Source organism: Coffea arabica, chromosome 5c, assembly GCF_036785885.1.
Source record: "Coffea arabica cultivar ET-39 chromosome 5c, Coffea Arabica ET-39 HiFi, whole genome shotgun sequence".
NCBI classification, from domain to species: Eukaryota; Viridiplantae; Streptophyta; class Magnoliopsida; order Gentianales; family Rubiaceae; genus Coffea; species Coffea arabica.
The window spans coordinates 38694973-38715855 of record NC_092319.1 but is presented as its reverse complement, the minus strand read 5'-3'; the positions used below and the strand labels follow the sequence as shown (position 1 = coordinate 38715855).

At 36.0% G+C, this 20883-nt stretch overlaps 3 protein-coding genes across 4 annotated transcripts; 2 read left to right on the top strand and 1 right to left on the bottom strand.

Moving 5' to 3' along the window:
- Positions 1-2070: 2070 nt before the first annotated feature.
- LOC140007728 (norfluorocurarine synthase 1-like) lies at positions 2071-5069 on the bottom strand. 2 transcript variants are annotated; one of them, XM_072050863.1, is made up of 3 exons: positions 4647-5065; positions 3869-4006; positions 2071-2618 (listed from the first exon to the last, which is right to left on the bottom strand). In XM_072050863.1, the coding sequence occupies exons 1-3, from the start codon at positions 5025-5027 to the stop codon at positions 2337-2339; spliced, it is 801 nt and encodes a 266-aa protein (XP_071906964.1). In that variant the 5' UTR covers positions 5028-5065; the 3' UTR covers positions 2071-2336. The 2 variants fall into 2 exon arrangements, with proteins under 2 accessions (XP_071906964.1, XP_071906965.1); XM_072050864.1 differs by lacking the exon at positions 3869-4006 and having other exon boundaries at positions 4647-5069.
- Positions 5070-8973: 3904 nt separating this feature from the next.
- Positions 8974-12545, top strand: LOC113688468 (L-ascorbate oxidase homolog). The gene is made up of 8 exons (XM_027206288.2): positions 8974-9571; positions 9707-9816; positions 9979-10249; positions 10348-10450; positions 10540-10885; positions 11456-11821; positions 11955-12033; positions 12157-12545. Exons 1-8 carry the CDS (start codon positions 9425-9427, stop codon positions 12358-12360), a joined length of 1626 nt encoding a protein of 541 aa, XP_027062089.2. The 5' UTR covers positions 8974-9424; the 3' UTR covers positions 12361-12545.
- Positions 12546-18809: 6264 nt separating this feature from the next.
- LOC113687411 (uncharacterized) lies at positions 18810-20024 on the top strand. The gene is made up of 2 exons (XM_072051590.1): positions 18810-19200; positions 19255-20024. Exons 1-2 carry the CDS (start codon positions 18810-18812, stop codon positions 20022-20024), a joined length of 1161 nt encoding a protein of 386 aa, XP_071907691.1.
- The last annotated feature ends 859 nt before the right edge of the window (positions 20025-20883 follow it).

Below are 20883 nucleotides of genomic sequence, written 5' to 3'. Positions count from 1 at the left end.
CCGGCTTCTTCTATCCCTTCAGTAGAAACAAAATAAAAGTCCTCAAGATGCAACTCATAACAAACAATCGACATTAGTCAAGTAATTATTAATTAGATTTCTAATTCGAATATCAAATTCTTTTCTTTTTCAATTTTTTTTAGAGTCTTCCTTTGAAAAATAAAAAGCTTTTTAACCACCATGGCCTTTGCTCGACAATGCTTTTCCTTGGCAGATTGTCAGCTTGGTCGGTTCAAATCCTAAGAAAAGCAAATGAATAATATACATGGCATTATGCTTTTGGGGGGGTTTTTTTTGGAGAGTATAACAAAGGTAAAAATGGGGAGCATATTGGGAAAGATTTCAGAACAACTTTTTCAAGAAGTACGTAACAAACAATAATACCAATTTCTTTGGAAGGATAAAATCTTCCCAAGGAATGACACACATAATGGCATTAGTTAGGTGTTTCATGACTTCACATATTAAATTGTTAGAACATTTAAGTACATATTTTTTTTTCTATTGATTACTATTAAATCATAGATGTGCACCAATATGGTGTTTCTTATCTCATGCACACCTACCCAAATTCAAGGAGTTCACCATTGAACAAGCAAAGTCCGCATTCCAGTCAAAGTAGCCAGCCAATGACAGAAAGGACAACCAAAAAATATACATTAATTAGCCCCACAAATATACATTCATTCAAGTCTTCCCTAAGTCACAATTTCTGAGTGCACTCCTGAATTTGGCAATTGCAAAAAAAAAAAAATCAATATTACTTCAAAAAGTCTCGCATTTTTTTTTACTTCAAAAAGTTGGTAACTCCTGAATGAAGTGAACATAGCACTTTGTACTGCTCTTCTTGTGAAAATACATCCGCTCAAAGCCAAAATCAATATTCTTTTGGTCTCTCCCCCACCCCCCTCACCCTCCCTCTGTAGGATTTTGTTAGGATATACCCCTACTTCCCTGATTTTGGCGGTGACCCTATGTCCGGGAGAATCCAGCAGTGGCTTGAGCTTGTACCAACACCAAGCTCCATGGCCTGCGGCATAGACTAAGATCAAATGCTTTTGTTGCTTAACATTGGCAACATTTACATGTGCTATGATTTGTGTGATGATGGAAGAGGAATAGAGGGTTTTCTATGAGAGACTAAGGTGTGGAAGTCAAGCAAGAAACCACTCTTGATTTATGTGAATTTTAGATTTGATTATGAATTCAGGTGACCCACTTCGGTTGGGTGGATCTCTAACCCGATTATGAATTCTGATGAATCATTTTCAATAAACTATAGATGTCAGACTGCTAGCTTTGTTACATCGAAATTTGTTTTGTTATGTTTTAATATTTGTGCTTTGGCAACTAGAATAATTTTTCTAGTATAAAATGACAACCCGTTTGGAGCATTGATCACTTCTATGCGCCAAGTCAGACAAACACATAGGAGGAAGGTGCTGAACTTGATAGATGGCAACTAATTCGGGAAAGGGCCAATAGTCATAATCTAATACAATAAATTGAAAGAACATTAATCTGCACTTAAGGTAGGCAAGACCATGCATATCGGATTTATTAGACCATTATGGCCAATGATTTTTTTTTTTTTTTTTTGTCAAGTTGATTACAAAACGAAGACAGAAAATAAGGGACGCTGAGGCTTTGCTCGTCAGAGCACTGTTGTGAGTGTGGGAGTACTGATTCACTTCTTCACGTTACCGACTTTAGCAGTACTATAGAAGGATTCCATAACTATGTAAGACAAAGAGTGTGTTTGATAAAATTGAAATCTGAAATTTGAATTTGTTAAGTTGCTGAATTGTTAAATATTGAAATATTAACATTTGAACATATTTTGCGTTACGGGATTAGTGAAAAATTATCACTCATTTTTTGGATTAAGATTTGCCTAACCAATTCAGAGTCACTTGATCAAGTAAGATGTTCTATTTTTTGTTATCAAACACGTCTGAATATATTAAAATCTAAATCTATTAAATTGATTCACTAAACAAGGTTCGCAATGAGTAATTTACAAGCTGTGACTTGTTAATGCTGGCCATTATAATACTTATCCATGTATAGTTGCATGGCTGATCGCCCATTGGGCCTCATTGTTAGACAATGCACTGATTTTCAAAGCACGTTTGTTTTTCAACATTCCTATATGCACCTAGGAAACCCAATGCAAAATCAAGTGAACAATACAGATAATCCAATTCTAGCCTAAATTCTACTATCATTGTCCACCTAAAGTAGCAATAAATAAAAAAGAGGATGTAGATTCCCTCTCAGGGAAACGAAGAATCCCACACATTATTACCCTCTATGAATTAAGTAAGACGCCATAACTAAATGTAGTTACTAGCTATCTCTAAGAGATTTTGACAAAGTTCTTGGGGCTTTGACAACATTACCATGTGGTCTGCATCTTTGATCTCTTTCACTTCTGTCACCCCAATATTTTGAATTAACCAACGTTGAAAGTCTAATGGACGTATTTTATCTTCCTTGCATACAATATAAGCTCGCTTAACCGAACCATATCTTTCGGGTGAAAACGGTTTGGCCTTCGCCAAATCTTCTAGGAAATTCGAGGCTGGCCTAGCCAACATTTTTGCCAATTCAAGATCCTGACAAAAGAAATATATATTGGATTATGCAGATACCCACCTAAAAAGCCTTCATATATTAATGATCGATCCTGGAAAAAGGAAGATGTATTTAAATGTAGAATGCCCTGTCCCGGTTAGAAGAATAACACGGTTTTGAGGGTAGACAACCTACATTAAATTATATATCAATAATAAGCCACTAAAAGTCAATTTTCAAATCCATCATTTTTCACTTAGCAAAAATCAAATTTGTTGATAATTTTTTTTTAAATGATTAATACGGAGTAGGGAAATGTTAGCCATGAGCCATCACAAAAGAAATTAGAAACTGCTAATGGTTTTTATACATGATTAGTAGGCTATTACGTATTAGATTTAGCAAATAAATACATGATTAAACACGTAACTGGAACTAGCTAGAAATCCTTTCACATAAATATACGTAAGACATGAATCTTAAAATTTTAAAATTTTTAAGGATATTTTAAAGAATTTAAAAAATTATCCCCTCTCTTCTCCCTTACCTCCCTCTTCCTCCCTCCACCACCTTCCCATGCAACCCCCTCCTTCTCCTTCCCCAACAACATCTCCCCTCCCTCTCTAGCCTCCCCTATACTCCCTCTGTCATCTCTCCCTCTAATTTTTCGCTCGCCACCCTCATTTTCTCTCTAGTTCACCTGCACCCTCGTTCTCTCTCCTCTCAAATTTGGCCACATGACTAGATTGTATGCGACTAGGTCTGTGGGAAGGAAGGGCGAGAGGCGCGAGGGAACTGAAGGGAGGGCCGGGGGAGGGTGGCAAGGGAAGAATTGGAAGAGAGAGGAAAGGGCGGGGGGGGGGGTGGGTGAAAGGTAGTGAGAGGGATGGTAGGGGGAAATTGGAGTTGGTGGGAGGAGGAAGTGGGGGTGGTAGTGGTGAGAGGTGTGGTGTGGTGGTGATTTTTTTTTTAATTAATTTTATATACACTGACAGTATTTATACTATTTTCATTTGATGTATGAAAATTAACCTGAATTTAATTTTAAAATTCAAATTTTACATATGTATCATACATCTAATGATGATAATATATACATTATCAGCATATATAAAATTAACTTTATATATATATAAGAGTTATTTTTCTAGTGTTTTTGATAGGCGTATTTGGAGTTATTTTTTGGAGTGTTTTTTGCAATGTGTTGCTATAGCATTATGTATGAAAAATTAGTATATTAAAAACAACCAATTGAAACAGGTTCAAGAATATTAAAGACATAAGGGCACACCTCAGCGGAGCAAAGCTGGTAAAGTTTGGTGGACAAAAATATGGGGCCAAAATGCATGGATTTCCGTGGTTTTTCTGGGGTACCATAGGATGAAATCTCCGTGTCCAGCAACAAATATTCTGGGTATTGAGCAGAAAGCTTTTCCACAAGAACATCAGTAAATCATGATCAGTTAAAAAAGAGTTGCAATAATATTGCAGCTTACACGACAAAGTTTGGATACAAAAATACATTTAGTATGCTGTGAAAAAGAACCATTGATAATGTCAATAATTCCTTTTCAAAATTCAAATATCTAAGTGATCGGACACCAGAAAAAAAAAGAAAAAAAAGAAGAGAACTTACACTTTGTTAGCTATGAAAACATTTGTCTTAAAAATTGAGTGAGGTGCAATTTTCTTTAGGTTGTCAAATACTACGCATGCCATATGATTCGAAGTTGCTCATCAATCTAAACAATAGGTAAAATGTAACAGTTATAATTGAAATTTCTGGACTTACAACTTACAAGGGGCAATTAGCCAGTTTACCATGAGGAGGAACTTGAGAAATTAATGTTCTATAATTTTTGCAATTTCTTGTTTCTTGACAGGAAGATATGCACTACATAGCCTTAAGTTTCGAATTCTCAATTACTTCAACTAAAATGAATTGATATTCTTTTGTTGTCCTTCTTCCTTCAACCTTTTTTTTTTTTATTAAACCAAGAAAGAAAAAGGAAATATAACAGTAGAAGCATCCAACAAAAAAAAAAATCATTAAACCATTTTCTAGATACCTGTTCTGCAGGATAAGATGGTGGATGAATAGCATCAGGCATGGAGGCTGTGACAAAAATAGCAATTGAGATCTTTTCAGGGTACTTTTCCATGGCAAGAGCCAAGTTAAAGCCACCATAACTATGCCCAACTAGAACAACCTTCTCAGTAGGAGGAATTGAAGCCATGAGCTCCAGCAATGGCAAGCTGTAGTCCTCAAGTGTGTAAAGCTCGTCTAACCTTTTTGGATTGATCCCGGCCGCTGATAGATCTATGGCTGTGACCCTTTGTCCGGCAGACTCCAGCAGCGGCTTCAGCTTGTACCAGCACCAAGCTCCATGGCCGGCACCATGTACAAGTACAAAATGCTTCTGTTGCTTAACATTAATGGCAACATCCATCTAAGTCTTTCCTTAATTTGTGTTAATAATTTGGTCCTTTTATTTAAAGTAAAATTATATAGCGTGTAGTACTGATTTAGACCATATCATATCGAAATTAAAGGAGGGTCCCTCCCACTCCCATTATGTATGGCCTGAATTTTGACGTGCTTAATACCCGATAAGCATATAGGGACCGCTGATGTTGAAACGGAGGAAAGAGAACGATTATTCGTAATGGAAACAAAATATAGTGACAACATGGTTGGACCAATTTAATTTTGTTTGATTGGTTCGGTTGGCATAATTTTGCAAGATTTAGTAGTGTAATGTTAAGAGAGAATTGCAATTTTGATCTCTGTTTTATGACCTATGCACGTGTGTAGTTCCAAAAGTTTTGGCTTCGCAAATTTGGTCAGTAATATGACCTATACTTTTGACTTCAAGATATTACTGATGAGAATTTTGAGCACCTAATGATCAAAATTAAATGGTGTTAGTCAAAACTTTTGACTTTGTACTTTTGTGCCTAACATTTGAAATTTTGAGCATGTGGTCCCACAATATTCAAATAGTGATATTAAAGATTTTAAGATGAAACGAGTTGTCACATAGATCAAATTTGCATTAGGTATATACAAGGTATTCTATTTATATTAGATTTAGAAAAAGCAAATTAAATTTATTTTTCCTCTTTTTTGTTTAAAGAAGAAAAAAGAATAAGAAATTAGGAAATTTTATTCATACAAGAAAAATTAAAAAAAAAAGCTTCTTTTTGAGCAAATTTTGTTAGTAGTTTCTCATTTTTTATTTGCAAAATAAAAAGATATAAAAGAAGAAAAATAAATTTAAGAAAAGGAAATAAAGAAATTTTATTTGTATTTTATTTTTTCGATTGGAGGTTTGGAGAAGGAGAAAGTGCAGGATTTACTAATCGAATCAATGAGTTTGTTTGGATAGAGAGAACTTGGGAAAAAAAAATTTGCCTCACAAATCCCAATCACCTTTTTATCTTCCCAATCACCTTTTTATCTCACACACATCACATCACAAAAAGTGCTACAGTAAATATCTCAAATAAATCATCCAAATAAACTCTTATCCAAACAAACTCATAACTTTTCTTTAATCATTTGACCATTGTTTTTAAAGTAAATTTTATATACACCATTATTACCATTTGATATATAAAATATGTGCAAAAGTTGAATTTTAAATTCAAAATTTATATATTTGTCATTCATCCAATACTGACGGTGTAAGAAAGATTAATTCTTGTTTTTATGTGGCATGAGTTACCGTGTTGGGCGTTTTAGGACTTTTCAATGCGCGCTTAGTTATGCTTTGCTGCAAATGAGCCTCATCTATTGAGCCCTTATTTTCTGACCCAATATTGATCTTGGATCCGGCCTAAATATTAGAGCAGCATGGATTGGGCCTAAATATTTGACCCATCATAAGCTCTTTGTATACATAAATATGCCATTAATTGCAAAAGCAAAAGCTGAATAATTTATGCAGAACAAATTATATCATTCCCCTCCTAATAAACTTTTGACTGACTAAAAAAGTTAAAAATCAACCCAAAAAAAAAAAAAAACAGAAGAGGAACAAAATCGTCCGTGGGTAGATTTTGGGCTTTAATTCAGCATTGAAAATTTGATTATAAATTTCGGAACCCCATTATCAATATACAATGGACGCTCGCTCCTTTTTTGTATACTAAAAGCAAATATTATTACGGCAACAGGAGAGAGCCCATGAAGCAGAGCCCATGAAAAGGAAAAGAAAAGAGAAAATGCGGATAAATTCTTCTCACTATCCATAATACATGCAACAGTTGCTTTAAGAAAAGCAAAAGAGAATCTCTTTTTTCTTTTGCTTTTAAATTAAATTTAAAAAAAATTGTATACAATTGGTCCTTAAAGTTTGGATCTCTTCTCAAGCCACTTAGAAAGTTTTCAAGTGAACATGTGTAGCCCTTCCTTTTGTACAATTGTCCCATCAAAGAAGAATTGTTCATTGAATAAATTCAAGAAACATAAAATGTGTAATTAAACTTTTGTTGTTTAGCTTGTCATGAATATTGTGATCAAGGTAAGTCTAAATGCCCTTGTTTTCTATTATGATTGAAAACAAAATTATACTTTAATCTAATGTCTAATTTATCTTTATTTTTTTTTCTTTTTCTTGAAGTTGTCTTTTTTTTTTTTTTTTTTTGTGTCGAGGAGACCTTAATCTAATGTCTGAAATTGAGATTCCAAAAATTACAAGTTGTATGTTTTAATCCCGCCTATTTCTTAAATTCCAATCTTCCCCTACTAGAATTTTTTTATAAAAAAAAATCTCTAATTGTTTTTCATTCTTAGAAATCTTTTCTTTGGTTTTATCTTTTTGGGAATACCAACTCTTTTTTTTTTCTTTTCCTTTTTTGTCTTTTTTATTTGAACGAATGTCAAATCTTCTAATATTTGTCAAAGTGTCACTTGTCTTCGTATTGATATCATAATCAGCTTTGCATAACATTTACAAAAAAAAAAAAAAAAAAAGGGTATCTATCCCATCATTCTTCTGTTCTTTTCTTCCCTAATCAATTTGATGGCAAATCTTGCCAAACTGGCACTATCGCCATCACTATTATCACATAGCTTTTGCATGCAGAAAGAAACTGGCTTCTCCAAGGCTCCCTGTAGTTGCCAAATGTCCCTAATTATTATTATAGACAAAAACGATTCACCATCAATCCTGATATTTATTCCATCTACTAGTCTCCGACAGTCTGAACAAATCACTACCGACACCACATTTGCTCTATTTCTAATACAATCTTTTTTTTTTTTTACCATCGACATTTATTTACTCTGCACTACTTTTACCATCGCCTATTCTAATGCAATCTTTTCTTTATTTTAATACAATCGTCACTATAGCCTAGTCTCTACAGTCTGAACAAATCACTACGGAGGCCAATTTTTCTCTATTCCTAACACAATCTTTTTTTATATATAATTGGTATTCGTTTACTCTACACGTATTTTTACTATAATTTATTTTAAAGGAAAGAAATCGATGAAAATTAAATCACAATCAGATCAGATAAATGCACTATTATCTAAATAAATTTCAATATTTTAAAGTGAAAAGTCACATATATTACTAATTAATAAAAAATAAAAATTGAATCCGTGGATTCGGTTACAGTGGTGGCCTTTAACACAATCTTCTTTTTTATCAAGCAAGTTAAAACTTTTGTGGTAATAAACTAATCCAAATCCCGTAAAAACCCCAAAAGCCGGTCTTTAACACAATCTTCTTGGATTGCCATTTTTTTATCTCTTTGATGAGCTGCATGCAGTCAAGAATGGTTGGCGGTACCATCAGCCGGAATTAAGACTGCCAATCCCAATGTACCCGTCATCATCATAACCAGCATCCTATGAAATATGAATAGCAAGTCCAGAAGGATACTAAATGGCTCCCCAACCGACTCAAGATGCAGAACAGCTCATACACACCATATATTGTCCAACACATCATGGTTAACTGGCTACTCTTAAGCCCTATTTTTTTACACATATGGATTGATAAAAACACGTCAAAAAATGGTCTCAAGTCATGCTGCAGTTTTTTTTTTTTAATTAGTGTTTTGCAAATGTTACATCTGGTATACAACAAGGAAAATATCAAGATTGTAGATGATGTGACTTTGAGAGTTACAGAAGTTTATACAAATCATTGGTAGTGTTCTAATATAAATTAATGTCTCAGTTTAAACCTGACTTTATTTCTAAACCTTAGATATACCCACTCCTGTAAAGTGAATATTCCTGCAGTTTCTTAAAATTCGAGCTGTTTACCTTATGTTTGTGATTTTGTAAACTACACAGCCTCTTAAACACCTATTTTCCATGCAATAAATCCCATGTTTGACAAGAAAATGTAATCAAACCCTTGAGCCTTTAATGTTGGTTCCACTTGTCAAGAGAGTTTTGTACTGAAAACTTTCTAAGAAGAGAGATATAGCAAACGTGTATCATTACAGATATCAATAATGAGTTAAGAAGGAGACAACGTCTGAACAATGGACACATGGCTTTGTGAACACAACTATCAAATTCAGGTGTCGCATTTGGAAAACAACTCTACCAAAATAGCTCTTTGTATGCATTTACTACGCCTTGATTCATCTTCAATGAGATACCTTGGCATCGTTGCTAAGCGTCAATCTTGATCACCGACACTCTTTAAGTTAAAGAAACCATTATTATAAGCCCGCAGCAAAGCAAAAGGAAGGAAATGTAACAAAGGAAAGAAGGGAGAGAGGAAGGGGAAGAAAAAGGGTAACTGTGCTTTTCTCTCAGCAGTGCAGAGAGACAAAAAAGAGTGTGGCAACTGGGGAAGGGAATTGGAGACTGGAAATGAAGACCGGGAGGTGGTTCGCGGTGGCTTTGGTGATGCTGCTAGTTTTGTTACTAGGGGGCTGCATTATTGCAGAAGATCCATACAGATTCTTTACATGGAATGTAACATATGGTGATATTTATCCTCTAGGTGTCAAGCAACAGGTACCCTGTTTTTACTTCTTTCTGGTTTCTTTGTCTTCTTATCATGAAAGTTTTACAATTTGAATAAAGCTCAAGAAATTTGTATTCTTGATTGATTACTTGATGTACAGATGATTAATGGGTAGTACATGGCAGGGTATACTGATAAATGGGCAGTTTCCAGGGCCAGCAATTGAGTCAGTGACCAATGACAACTTGATAATCAATGTCTTCAACAATCTGGATGAACCCTTTCTCATTTCTTGGTTAGTGAACTCTATTTATCTTTTAGTTTCACCTTTAATCCTACAATATCTTATCCCTGATCAGTAAATCTTTTGTACTTTCCAAATCTTTAGAGAGTGATGAAATTTTTGCCCAATATAGAGAGGATTTCAATGGTTAACCGGATAGTGCTTGTTATTTAGGAATGGTTTAGAGCAGAGGAGGAATTCATGGCAAGATGGAGTCTGGGGCACAAATTGTCCCATTCCGCCAGGCAAGAATTACACTTATGCTCTGCAAGTCAAGGATCAGATTGGTAGCTACTTCTACTTTCCCTCCCTTGCTTTCCACAAGGCTGCAGGAGGATATGGTGGCATCAAAATCGCCAGCCGTTCTGTAATCCCTGTTCCTTTTGCTCCTCCTGCTGGAGACTACACTATACTTGCAGGAGATTGGTTCAACCAAAGCCACAATGTGAGTATTAATGGTATCAGATGACACTGATTTTCAGTTCATTGTATGCATTGAACATTTTGACTAATTTAATGGCTTTCTGATCTTTTTACATAAAGGATTTGAAAGCCATTCTGGATAGTGGCCATAATCTTCCCTTTCCTAATGGGCTTCTCATCAATGGACGTGGTACTAATGGCTATGTGTTCACAGTGGAACATGGTAACTAGCTGAATCACGATGATTAGTCTTCGTTATGATTATTGAATGGTGATTTTGCAATACCGTAATTTGATAAATTTTTGATTCAGGGAAGACCTACAGGTTCAGGATATCAAATGTTGGACTTGCTACTTCCATCAACTTCAGAATCCAGGGGCACAAAATGGTGCTAGTTGAGGTAGAAGGCACTCATACATTGCAAAACACTTATGATTCCCTTGATATTCATCTTGGCCAGTCTTACTCTGTGCTGGTCACAGCTGATCAGCCTATACAAGATTACTACCTTGTTGCCTCAATGCGTTTCACACCCCAAGTGCTCACAGCTACATCTGTCCTTCGGTACAGCAACTCGCAGAAAAGTGTTTCTGGTCCTCCTCCTGGTGGACCAACAATTGAGGTGGACTGGTCTTTAAATCAGGCCAGATCACTGAGGTACATTTGTTAAAATTCAATTTCTCTAGATACAATAGTAGGATATATAAATATATAACTATCTTGGTATCATAATGATGAAATGCTTACAGTAAAATATACAGATATCTGCCATATATAGAATATTCGTAGCTGTTCTCTGAACTTTCGATTATCCAACATAAATTTGTAAGATTGACATAATACAGAAGACAGTATAAAGAAAAAGGGATTAGTGGCAAGACGTAGGGAGGAATTCCAAAAGAGTGATGGCTATATTGGTACTAAATTTTGATGAATGCATTAGCAACGAGGTTAAAAGCTTGTAATTTCTTAGGAGCAAAGAGCAAGCTAATGTATGCAGTTTCTTGACACCAAGGTGGAAATAAAGGTCTTAAGATGGCTTCTTAGAGAGAATAGATGGTTGACAGCATTAGTCCTTGGTAATGAAATAAGGCTATCTCCTCAGAGAACCTACATTTCTTCCTAGGAGATCTTCACTTTACAGCTTTGGGTGTCTAAGATCTTCTGATTAAGGTCAGAATATCTTCTTCCTAATCATATCAAGATTCATGTCATATTTCTCATCAGGCGGAACTTAACAGCTAGTGGACCAAGACCAAATCCCCAGGGCTCTTACCACTATGGATTGATCAACACAACGCATACAATCAGACTTGCAAACTCTGCTCCAATCATCAATGGGAAACAGAGATATGCCGTTAATAGTGTCTCCTTCATTCCAGCAGACACACCGGTTAAACTAGCTGACTATTTCAACATTCCAGGGGTCTTCAGCCTGAGCAGTATCCCTCAGAACCCCACTGGAGGTGGTGGTTATCTCCAGACATCCGTGATGGCTTCTGAATACCGCGGTTATGCTGAGATTGTATTTGAGAATTCTGAAGACACTCTGCAGTCTTGGCATATTGATGGCCATCATTTCTTTGTTGTGGGGTAAAACCTTCACTATAGCTTTTATGTCTAAAATGCTCAAAATTTGACATGAATCTTCTTGTCATCTGTAGATAATAACACTCTTCTTGGAATTGAGTTTGACATATTCTAACATACTTATGGAATTCAATAGGATGGACGGAGGGGAGTGGACGCCTGCAAGCAGATTTGTATACAACCTTCGAGACACGATATCTCGGTCCACTGTTCAGGTAAACAGGCAAACATCATTATTGGAGCTTCCTTATCAATCAATCTGCAACATGACTTCTAAACTATACCAATGTTAGATCAAATCATACATTGGAGAATCAGCTAATGACACATATTTGCAGGTATATCCCAAATCTTGGACTGCAGTTTACATGCCTCTGGACAATGCAGGAATGTGGAATGTAAGATCTCAAGACTGGGCTCGTCAGCACTTGGGACAGCAATTCTACCTTCGAATATTTTCTCCGGCAAATTCTTGGAGAGACGAAAACCCAATCCCAAGTAATACTCTCCTTTGTGGTCGGGCAGTAGGCCATAAAGCTTAGCATGCACAAAGGGATTATTTTGGTTAGCTCAAAGGGAAATTTTCGTTGTTTGCTTATCGTTTTTCTTTGGGAGAATTATTAAAAATTTCTCTTGTATCATTAATAGTTTTTCCTCTTAAAATATGTAAATTACAAATTCTAGAGTATGTTTCCATGAATGAGTTTGCTTGATGGCATCATTTTCAGTGACAGATCATAGAATGAAGTTTTTGGTATAACGAGCGTTGAGATTTGAGCGTCCTCGTTTGGCTCATTTGATGATAAAGGGTAAAGAAACTCTCGTGTCTTTTGGATTGATCTGGCTTTTGAAATTTGGGAAATGGTATGATATTTGACCTCCAAATATGCATGGAAAATGCAATATTTAGGTTGCCAAATGCAAGAAATCACCATTGAGCAATTGAGGGACAACTATTGGAAATTGATAACTATAAAGATGATACAATTTCGTGTATTTGCGTATCTAACCAAAATATTTAACAGTATTCAAGAATAAACCGGAGTACCTTGGAAGATTCACGTTTAATTATAATTATAAGCCAGTTTAATTATAATGATAAGCCAATTGGGACCTCGAAAATGGTTTGCTTAGATTGTGATTGGTACAATCATTTATATTCACACATATAATAAATTTAGACGATGAATGAAATTTTAAATATTGAATCTTTTATTTATACTCCCTCTATCCCGTACCTTCCTTCGATATAAATGGATAATATGAATCTATGTAAAGTAGAATCGAGTTTGGACAGCAAAGCAAGAAAGCATCTTAGTTGGAAGTCTTTGGATTGGATTGCATTGGCTCGTGAAATTCGAAGATACACAAAAGGGAAAAAAAAAAAAAGGAAGAAGCGGATAAACCCCAAGTAACGTTCGCCATTTTTTTGTGTTGCTTGTTTCTTTTTCTTCTGTGCGCTCTTATGAAGTAATGCCTTTTGTCTTTTTTCATTTGGTTCGCCTATAATTTTTGTGCGAGACACCCATTTCTAAGGATATGTGTTTTGTCTATAAAAGCAAACATAAATGTGTCCCCGTTAGTTATATGTGTCAATTACAGTTCAATTATGTTAATTAGCCTAATAATAAATAGATTTGGATATGTAATGATCTTTGATTGAGTTTATATGAATGATTTAATTAAACTTATTTAATTGGTGAGTAATGGATTAACTAGCATTGCCCATTTGTATCTTTTTAAAAAATAATTACACATTTAAACTAAATTTTTGGTAAATATTAAGCGGATAAATCTGAATTTTGTACCAACATAATAACAATAAAATATTATTATTTCTTATTAAACAAAATCCAAAAAAAAAAAGAGCAAGTAGAATTTCAAGGAAGTAAAAAATAAGTAATTGAATCTACTCATATCCATTTATTAAATGTATATAAACGAGTTGATCCATTTATTAAATGAATATAAATAAATTAATTCAATTATACTTGTTACTTATTTATGACCTATTTAAACTTGCCTAGATCACTGTGTCTACTATCAGCATTTGTCATTTTATATAAACTAATTTATGTAATTTTTATATTATATATACCTCAATAATAGTTTGTTTGATTACGTAAAAATATCTCGAGACTTTGCTCAACTGCAATGTTTTTTTTTTTTTTTTTTTCTGACAGAGTGGGTGTCCAGGTCAATCATTACGAGGCCTGACTAATCCCACTTTGGCCCGGGAGGAAAGGTCCCATCCCCGGAACACGATAACCGCAGGACTCGAATTCTTGCGGGTACTGGACACTAACTCCTAAGGAACCTTGTTGAAATCAATCGAATTGCCCGTGAGGGGCAGACAATTTGGTGGGAAGCAAGGGTTGGACCTGACCTTCCACCCATCAAGTTCTCAGCTGCAATGTTATTAGCATTCCACAAACTGACATGGAACAAGTTGCTGAAGGCCTTCACTTTCTATTCAGGTGGAATTTTTGGGCATCAAATGTAGGGTTGGAATCGTCTCGGAGAGCCCCAGAGCATCAGAATGGACACAGGTTCAATGAACAGCAATTTTGACCACTTTCGACTCCCAAGTCCCAACTCACCCCCCCCCCCCCCCCCCCCCCCCCAGAAACACCCCGTGGGGGTCTTTTTCCATCCTTCACCATCTTCATCTTATAAGGTGTTACTTGTCGAGGCAACATTAGAAGAGTTTTTTTTTTTTTTAATCTTTTTTTAAAGTCAAAACTGTGTATTTTTATTGAGATCAAGAATGAACAATTTTTACAAGAAAAAGAGTCAAACACATAATACAATGGATTAACTTTTTATGCACCGATACTGTACTGAATTTTTTTATACTAGCATAATTGAATGTATACCATATGTGTATTATTTAAATTTCAAATTTAAATTCATATTATGTAACATGATCCAAATCTATTTATGTGAAAAAATTGTTATACTGACCGTGTGTAAAAAAGTTAATCCATTATAATTTCTATCTACGTACAATGGGGAAGCTACTGAAAAGCAGGGGAAAGACAAACCCCATTTGAATGCAAAATTTTAAGTTTCATATTTTTTTTGTAATTTTTTCCTAAGCAAGCACAACATGCGGCAAATGCCGGACCTCAAGAGTTATGTGTGCTTAAAAGTTTTTTTTTTTTTTTTTAATTTTGGATTGAGAGAGTTCTGGTGTTCTTCTATACCAATCATCTGAGATATGAGAATTTCCAAATTTTGAAATCCTTCGATTTTCAACAGATTTTAAAATCAATTTCCTATTCTCTGATATTCCATAAGAGCATATCTTTACGTTTTTTACCCTATTGCAATGTGTTATTATTTTGGTAACTTCCACGTTTGGCCTTTGATTGACTAGAACAATGAATTTACAATCCTTAACCTCTATTTTTTTTTTTTTTTTGAAGTTTCAATTCCTCCCGATTTGAAATTTTCAGAATCGTGTTTTGCCATCAATGCGTCACATAATGGCTACCGGCTACCGGTACCGTTCTCAAAAGTCGACATGGGCCATTAGTTGACTTTCCTAACCAATGGTCGGAAGATTTTGTCATTTCCAGGAGTTAATGACAAGAGATTGACTTGGTCCTGTCCGTGTACTGAATGCTGTCTTGAGCCATTCTGCTGTAGGTTTGACCCGTTTAAGTCGGAAAGCCACCGCATGGATGTAAGAGATACTGCTTCGGGGTGTTCACGGGCGGTATTCGAGAATTCGGTAAAAGAAATTTTGGGAATTCAGGAATCGATTTTTTAAGATCAATACTTCATAACTGTCCAAATTTTAATTTGATAAATTGAATATTGATAATTGGATTTTGGTTGAAAGATCAGTAGTTCGGTAATATTCAAAATCCGAAATGTCAATAACAAACCAAAATATTTTAATTTTCTCTAAAAAACATTATTTCATCAAAATAATATCCTAAATATTTTTGTTACTATTTTGTAAATTCAAATTAGAGTCCATTACTTGCATTAACACAAAAATGTTCGACTCATTACCTAAATGTGGTAATTCTTGTCATTTTGAAGCATGAGGGGAGGTAAATGTAATATTTCAAACCTAGAGGGTACTGTCTCTAATTGTCATGAACGTTAGGGGAGGATCCCTTTATCTATTGATCCACAGTGTGCACTGGCGATTGAAGAAAAGTTCAACTGACCAGATACTGTACTCGCTTATTTGTTCGAGATGACAGCTTATGATTCATATATTTATACAGGCGGTTGGGAGGTGCACATATTTGTATTTAAAAAAATATATATGTGATTTGTTTTTATTTTTGTTTTGCGAGGATGTCATTGATGAAGTTGTTTCTAGATTTACAGGAGGGAAGAAATTCGTGCGACTCGGCTCGTTGAATATTAAGGATCATTGATTGTCATCCAAAAACTGATGGACTAAATCATCTGTATTATAATTTTTAGGAACTAATATAGCAATTTGTTCTTTGTTTCGACTGCCTTCCAATAAAAATAGTAAAGACCAAGATACATCTTCCCCGAAATTGCAAATGACCTTTTTTAATAGGTTATATTCGATACACTCAAGTTTCTTCATCTCAATTCTCAAGTGATCATGTTTGAATGTATGACATATTAATCAATATTTCAAAACTTTCTTTTAAAAAATCAAAATTGATAAGGTGCTTTAATGGCAGTTTTTTTTTTTTTTTTTTTATAAGTGAGAGGTTTTCAATTCAGGATCTATTACTTATAATCCCTTTCACCTCAACACCAGTTTAATCAACTATATTTTTGCAAGATGCCTTTACTGAGTACGGTACATAATCATATAAACTTTGCAAATAATAGACCATCTGAATATGTTTAAAATGATAGAAAATGAACTTGAGTACAAATAGTAGATTACATATATAGGAAACTTTCTCGACAACCTCTAAATTATTGCCTTTCTAAGGTTTTGATTCCCCATTTATAAATTATCACGAATAAACCTTTAAACAAAAAAATGCTTAGTTTAAGGATTTTAGTCAATTTTGGCTGTTAGAGATGAAGGAATTAGCGGCAAAATTGACCAAACAAAAAAAAAATCCATGAAAGCAATCTAAAAGGTCTCGTTGACTGATTATTTCATCAAATTAGGGCTAAAGAAGAAGGAAGATGAAAGAAGAGGAAGAAACATCAAATTCCATGTTATTAGTTGATTTTTAATTAAGTCACAGGCTGATTTTTCTGTTTGATCGATTTTGCCCCTAATTCCATTACATTTAACGCCCAAAATTGACAAAAGTCAATAAACTAAGCATTTTTTTAAATCTAAGGGTTTATTTGTGACAATTTATAGTTGAGGGATTAAAATCGTGCAAAGTGAATAGTAGTGAATAGTTTAGGGGTCTGTCAAAGTTTCCTCTTACAAATATGGACAAAATACCGTAACTAGCAAATGAAACTGACCTTCTGTTTCACAGTTTTACGCAGGCTGAAAATTTTTGATTTTTTTTGTCACATACTACCAACCATAGTATGGCTTAAAATTTTACTTTGGATCCTTAAATTATACATGCATTGTCACTTTAGTTCTTAATTTTTAATCTTGAACACTTTGAACCCTTGTAATAAAAAATTCATCAATTTTAATTCTTAAAGTTCAATTTTGGACACTATCCTTTAAAGTACGAAATCCCATGAGCCCCTAAATTTTAAGAATTTGTAAATGTAACCCATCTTGTCATAATAATTTAATATTTTCAAAACCAACTTTTATTTACCCCAAATCCCCAACTTACCTCTTTAATTTTGCAAATATGAATGTTCCGGTCTCCATAATTGGTCTTCGAAAAATTAAAAAATGTTTACAATGGCCCCATCAGAAGAGCTATATGATTGAACGTATATTTTATCCTATGCAACTTCACAAAAGCATCTAATATAAGAAAGTAATTCGAAGCTAAAGCAACGCATCAGACGTGTCATCTTTAGGAGATCATAAGGTTTACTAAAAATAAGAGACGATCATATACAATAACGTAACTGAGTTTGCTAGGACTGCATAAGATAAAATTTTCGTCAGAATTAAAAGAAACTATGATCATTAGACAAGTGAAATGTAAAACATAAGAATAAGAACAAGGTCGATCAGTGGTTTTTTTTCCCCTTGGATCAGTGGGTGTTGGCCAGACAAAGATGTGCCTGTTGACTTGTTCTTTAACGATCGAAATTTTTTGCAGTCGACTAATCCTATCTAAGCTGAAAAATGATAGCTCCAAGATAGGTCAATAATTGTTCTTCACCATTATTCCTTTTTTTATTTTTTTTGAGGGTTCAAAAACCACCACTATTCCTCACAAACATGTAAACTGTCTAAGTCCTTTTCAGTTCAATTTTGTCCCTAATGGCAATCAGATCATAACACAAGAAAGTTGTTCAATGGTCACTCATGCACTAGCAGTGTCTCATAAGAAATTATGCCTGTTTATCATAAATTTATGAAGAAAGAAAACTAACATTGTCAACCATCGTGGCTCAAAAAACATTCTTTTTTTAAAATCCATTCTTCAATCATATATGCATGAAAAAGATCTCTTCCAGAAGCAATTTACATGTCAAAGCGCTAAAGAACTCCCCCCACCGGATAGAAACTGACCAGAAGCAGAAAAAGAAATAACAAAAGAAAAGAGTGAATAATTACGTAAAGAACCAGCATGGGAGCAAATTGGAGGCCATTGGTCCATTGGAATAAATGGCATAGTTATCAATGTCGGTAGAGTTGACTACAAGCTTCAATAGTCTACATGCAATTCAATTGAGTCAAATTGACTTTGAATATTTATATCGTATTATTGTCATTTAATGTTCCCGCCACATCTCCCCAACGGTTCAAACGCGCTGCATTACCATGCATTTTGCTACCAAGTCTTCCAGAAAGATGAATGCTATATAAAGGCAGGCAGTCCAAGAGTGTTGCAGAGCAAATCAAAGTGAAGTTTCATAGATAGTGTTTAGCAATATGGGTTCTTCTCAAAAACGATTTTGTGTATTTCTTCTTCTCTTCAGCGTTGTTTTTGACTTAAATATAACTGCTCTAGGGGATGGCAAGCTTGAGAAAGAGAGGTGGGGTGATGATGATTGTGGATTTGGCAGGAGGGGCTGCTTTGGTAGGCGTGATAGATGGGGAAGAAGATGGGGTGGTGGAGGGTTTGGTGGAGGTGCAGGTGCTGGAGGAGGTATTGGAGGAGGACCTGGAGGTGGAGTAGGTGGAGGAGGAGGTTTTGGAGGGGGTGGAGGTGGAGGTCTAGGTGGTGGTGCTGGGCAAGGCGGAGGGCTTGGAGCAGGGGGTGGCGTTGGTGGGGGTGCTGGTGGCGGTGTTGGTGGAGGCGGAGGATTTGGTGGTGGCGGAGGTGGTGGTGTTGGAGGTGGGTTGGGTCATGGTGGAGGTTTTGGAGCTGGGGTAGGTGCAGGTGGAGGTGCAGGAGGAGGACTTGGTGGTGGTGGTGGTGGAGGAGGAGGAGAAGGTGGAGGTGGTGGCATTGGAGGTGGCCTTGGTGGCGGATCAGGTCATGGAGGCGGTTTTGGAGCTGGTGGAGGAATAGGCGGGGGTGCAGGGGGTATTGGAGCAGGAGGTGGTGGTGGTGGTGGAGGCGGAGGAGGCATTGGCGGCGGTTCAGGTCATGGTGGAGGATTTGGAGCTGGAGGTGGTGTAGGTGGCGGACTTGGCGGAGTAGGTGGAGGTGGAGGTGGAGGTGCTGGTGGTGGAGGAGGAGGGGGTATTGGGGGTGGTTCCGGACAGGGAGGAGGATTTGGCGCAGGTGGTGGAATAGGTGGTGGCCTTGGAGGAGGAGCAGGTGGAGGTGGCGGAGGAGGAGGAGGAGGTGGTGGAGGCATTGGAGGAGGATCTGGCCAAGGTGGTGGATTTGGTGCAGGAGGTGGCATAGGAGGTGGGGCCGGTGGAGGTGTTGGAGGTGGTGGAGGATTCGGAGGAGGCGGTGGTGGAGGAGTAGGAGGTGGATCCGGGCACGGTGGTGGTTTTGGTGCCGGGGGTGGCATAGGAGGTGGAGCTGGAGGAGGTTTAGGTGGTGGCGCAGGCGGAGGTTTAGGAGGTGGCCATGGTGGAGGATTTGGTATTGGCGTAGGGGTTGGGGTTGGCATTGGCATTGGTACTGGGAGTGGCAGTGCTGTTGGAGTGGGCACTGGTTCTGGTACCGGAGGCGGCGGTGGCCGATAAAGAAGTTTTCCACGGCAGTTATGCTACCAAAATGAGTTTTACCATTACTCTATCCTGCATGCATGACGCATCGAGTCTCGCGCGAAGCTCTTTCACTTTTATCAAGAACATTTTGTTTTCTTTTCTTCTTCGGACATTTTTCAGTTTATGCCACAGCAAATGTAAAATGTTCATGCTTGTTCAGTGGAAACACATCTCATTTGATTGTCTTTCTTTTTCTTTGAATTCATTCTCTGCCGAAAGAAATTGGAGATAAAAGTTGTTGTTTTCTTGAATGTTGTTGCATGATCATCTAAACTTAATATTTCTGAAACATATTTGTCTTCCTTCTTGAACCAGTCAAGAAATGGAGAGTTTGGATTTGTAATGGTCATAGCAGCCGTAGAATGACAAAATCCTGAGCTGATTTAAAAGCAAGAAAATATGTTTTGTGACAGTGTTAAGAACTTATTATATATCTTCCAGATTCAGTAATTCTCTTCTCCTTGCTTAAGTTTTAGGCCCTCAATCTCCAGTTTGGACAAGCAACTTCTGCATTTTTCTTCCTCTCAAATGTTCCTGCTCATCCCACATGAAAATTCTCTTTGGTTTCCATATGGGAGACGTGGTTCAATATCGCTTGCTATATATCTTGAGAAAGCTGTTAAATAATGGACAGGATTTTGGTTTTTCTTATCAGTCTTATATATATACCATTTGCAGATTCAGTTGCATATGATGAATGAAAGAAATTAAAGTTTGGAGAGACAGAAACATACACAGATAGAACTTTTGGGATAATAGAGAATTATTTGAGCAATGCAATATGATAATATTGACCTTTCAACCTGAAAAAAAAACAGATAATCTTGAGATTTGA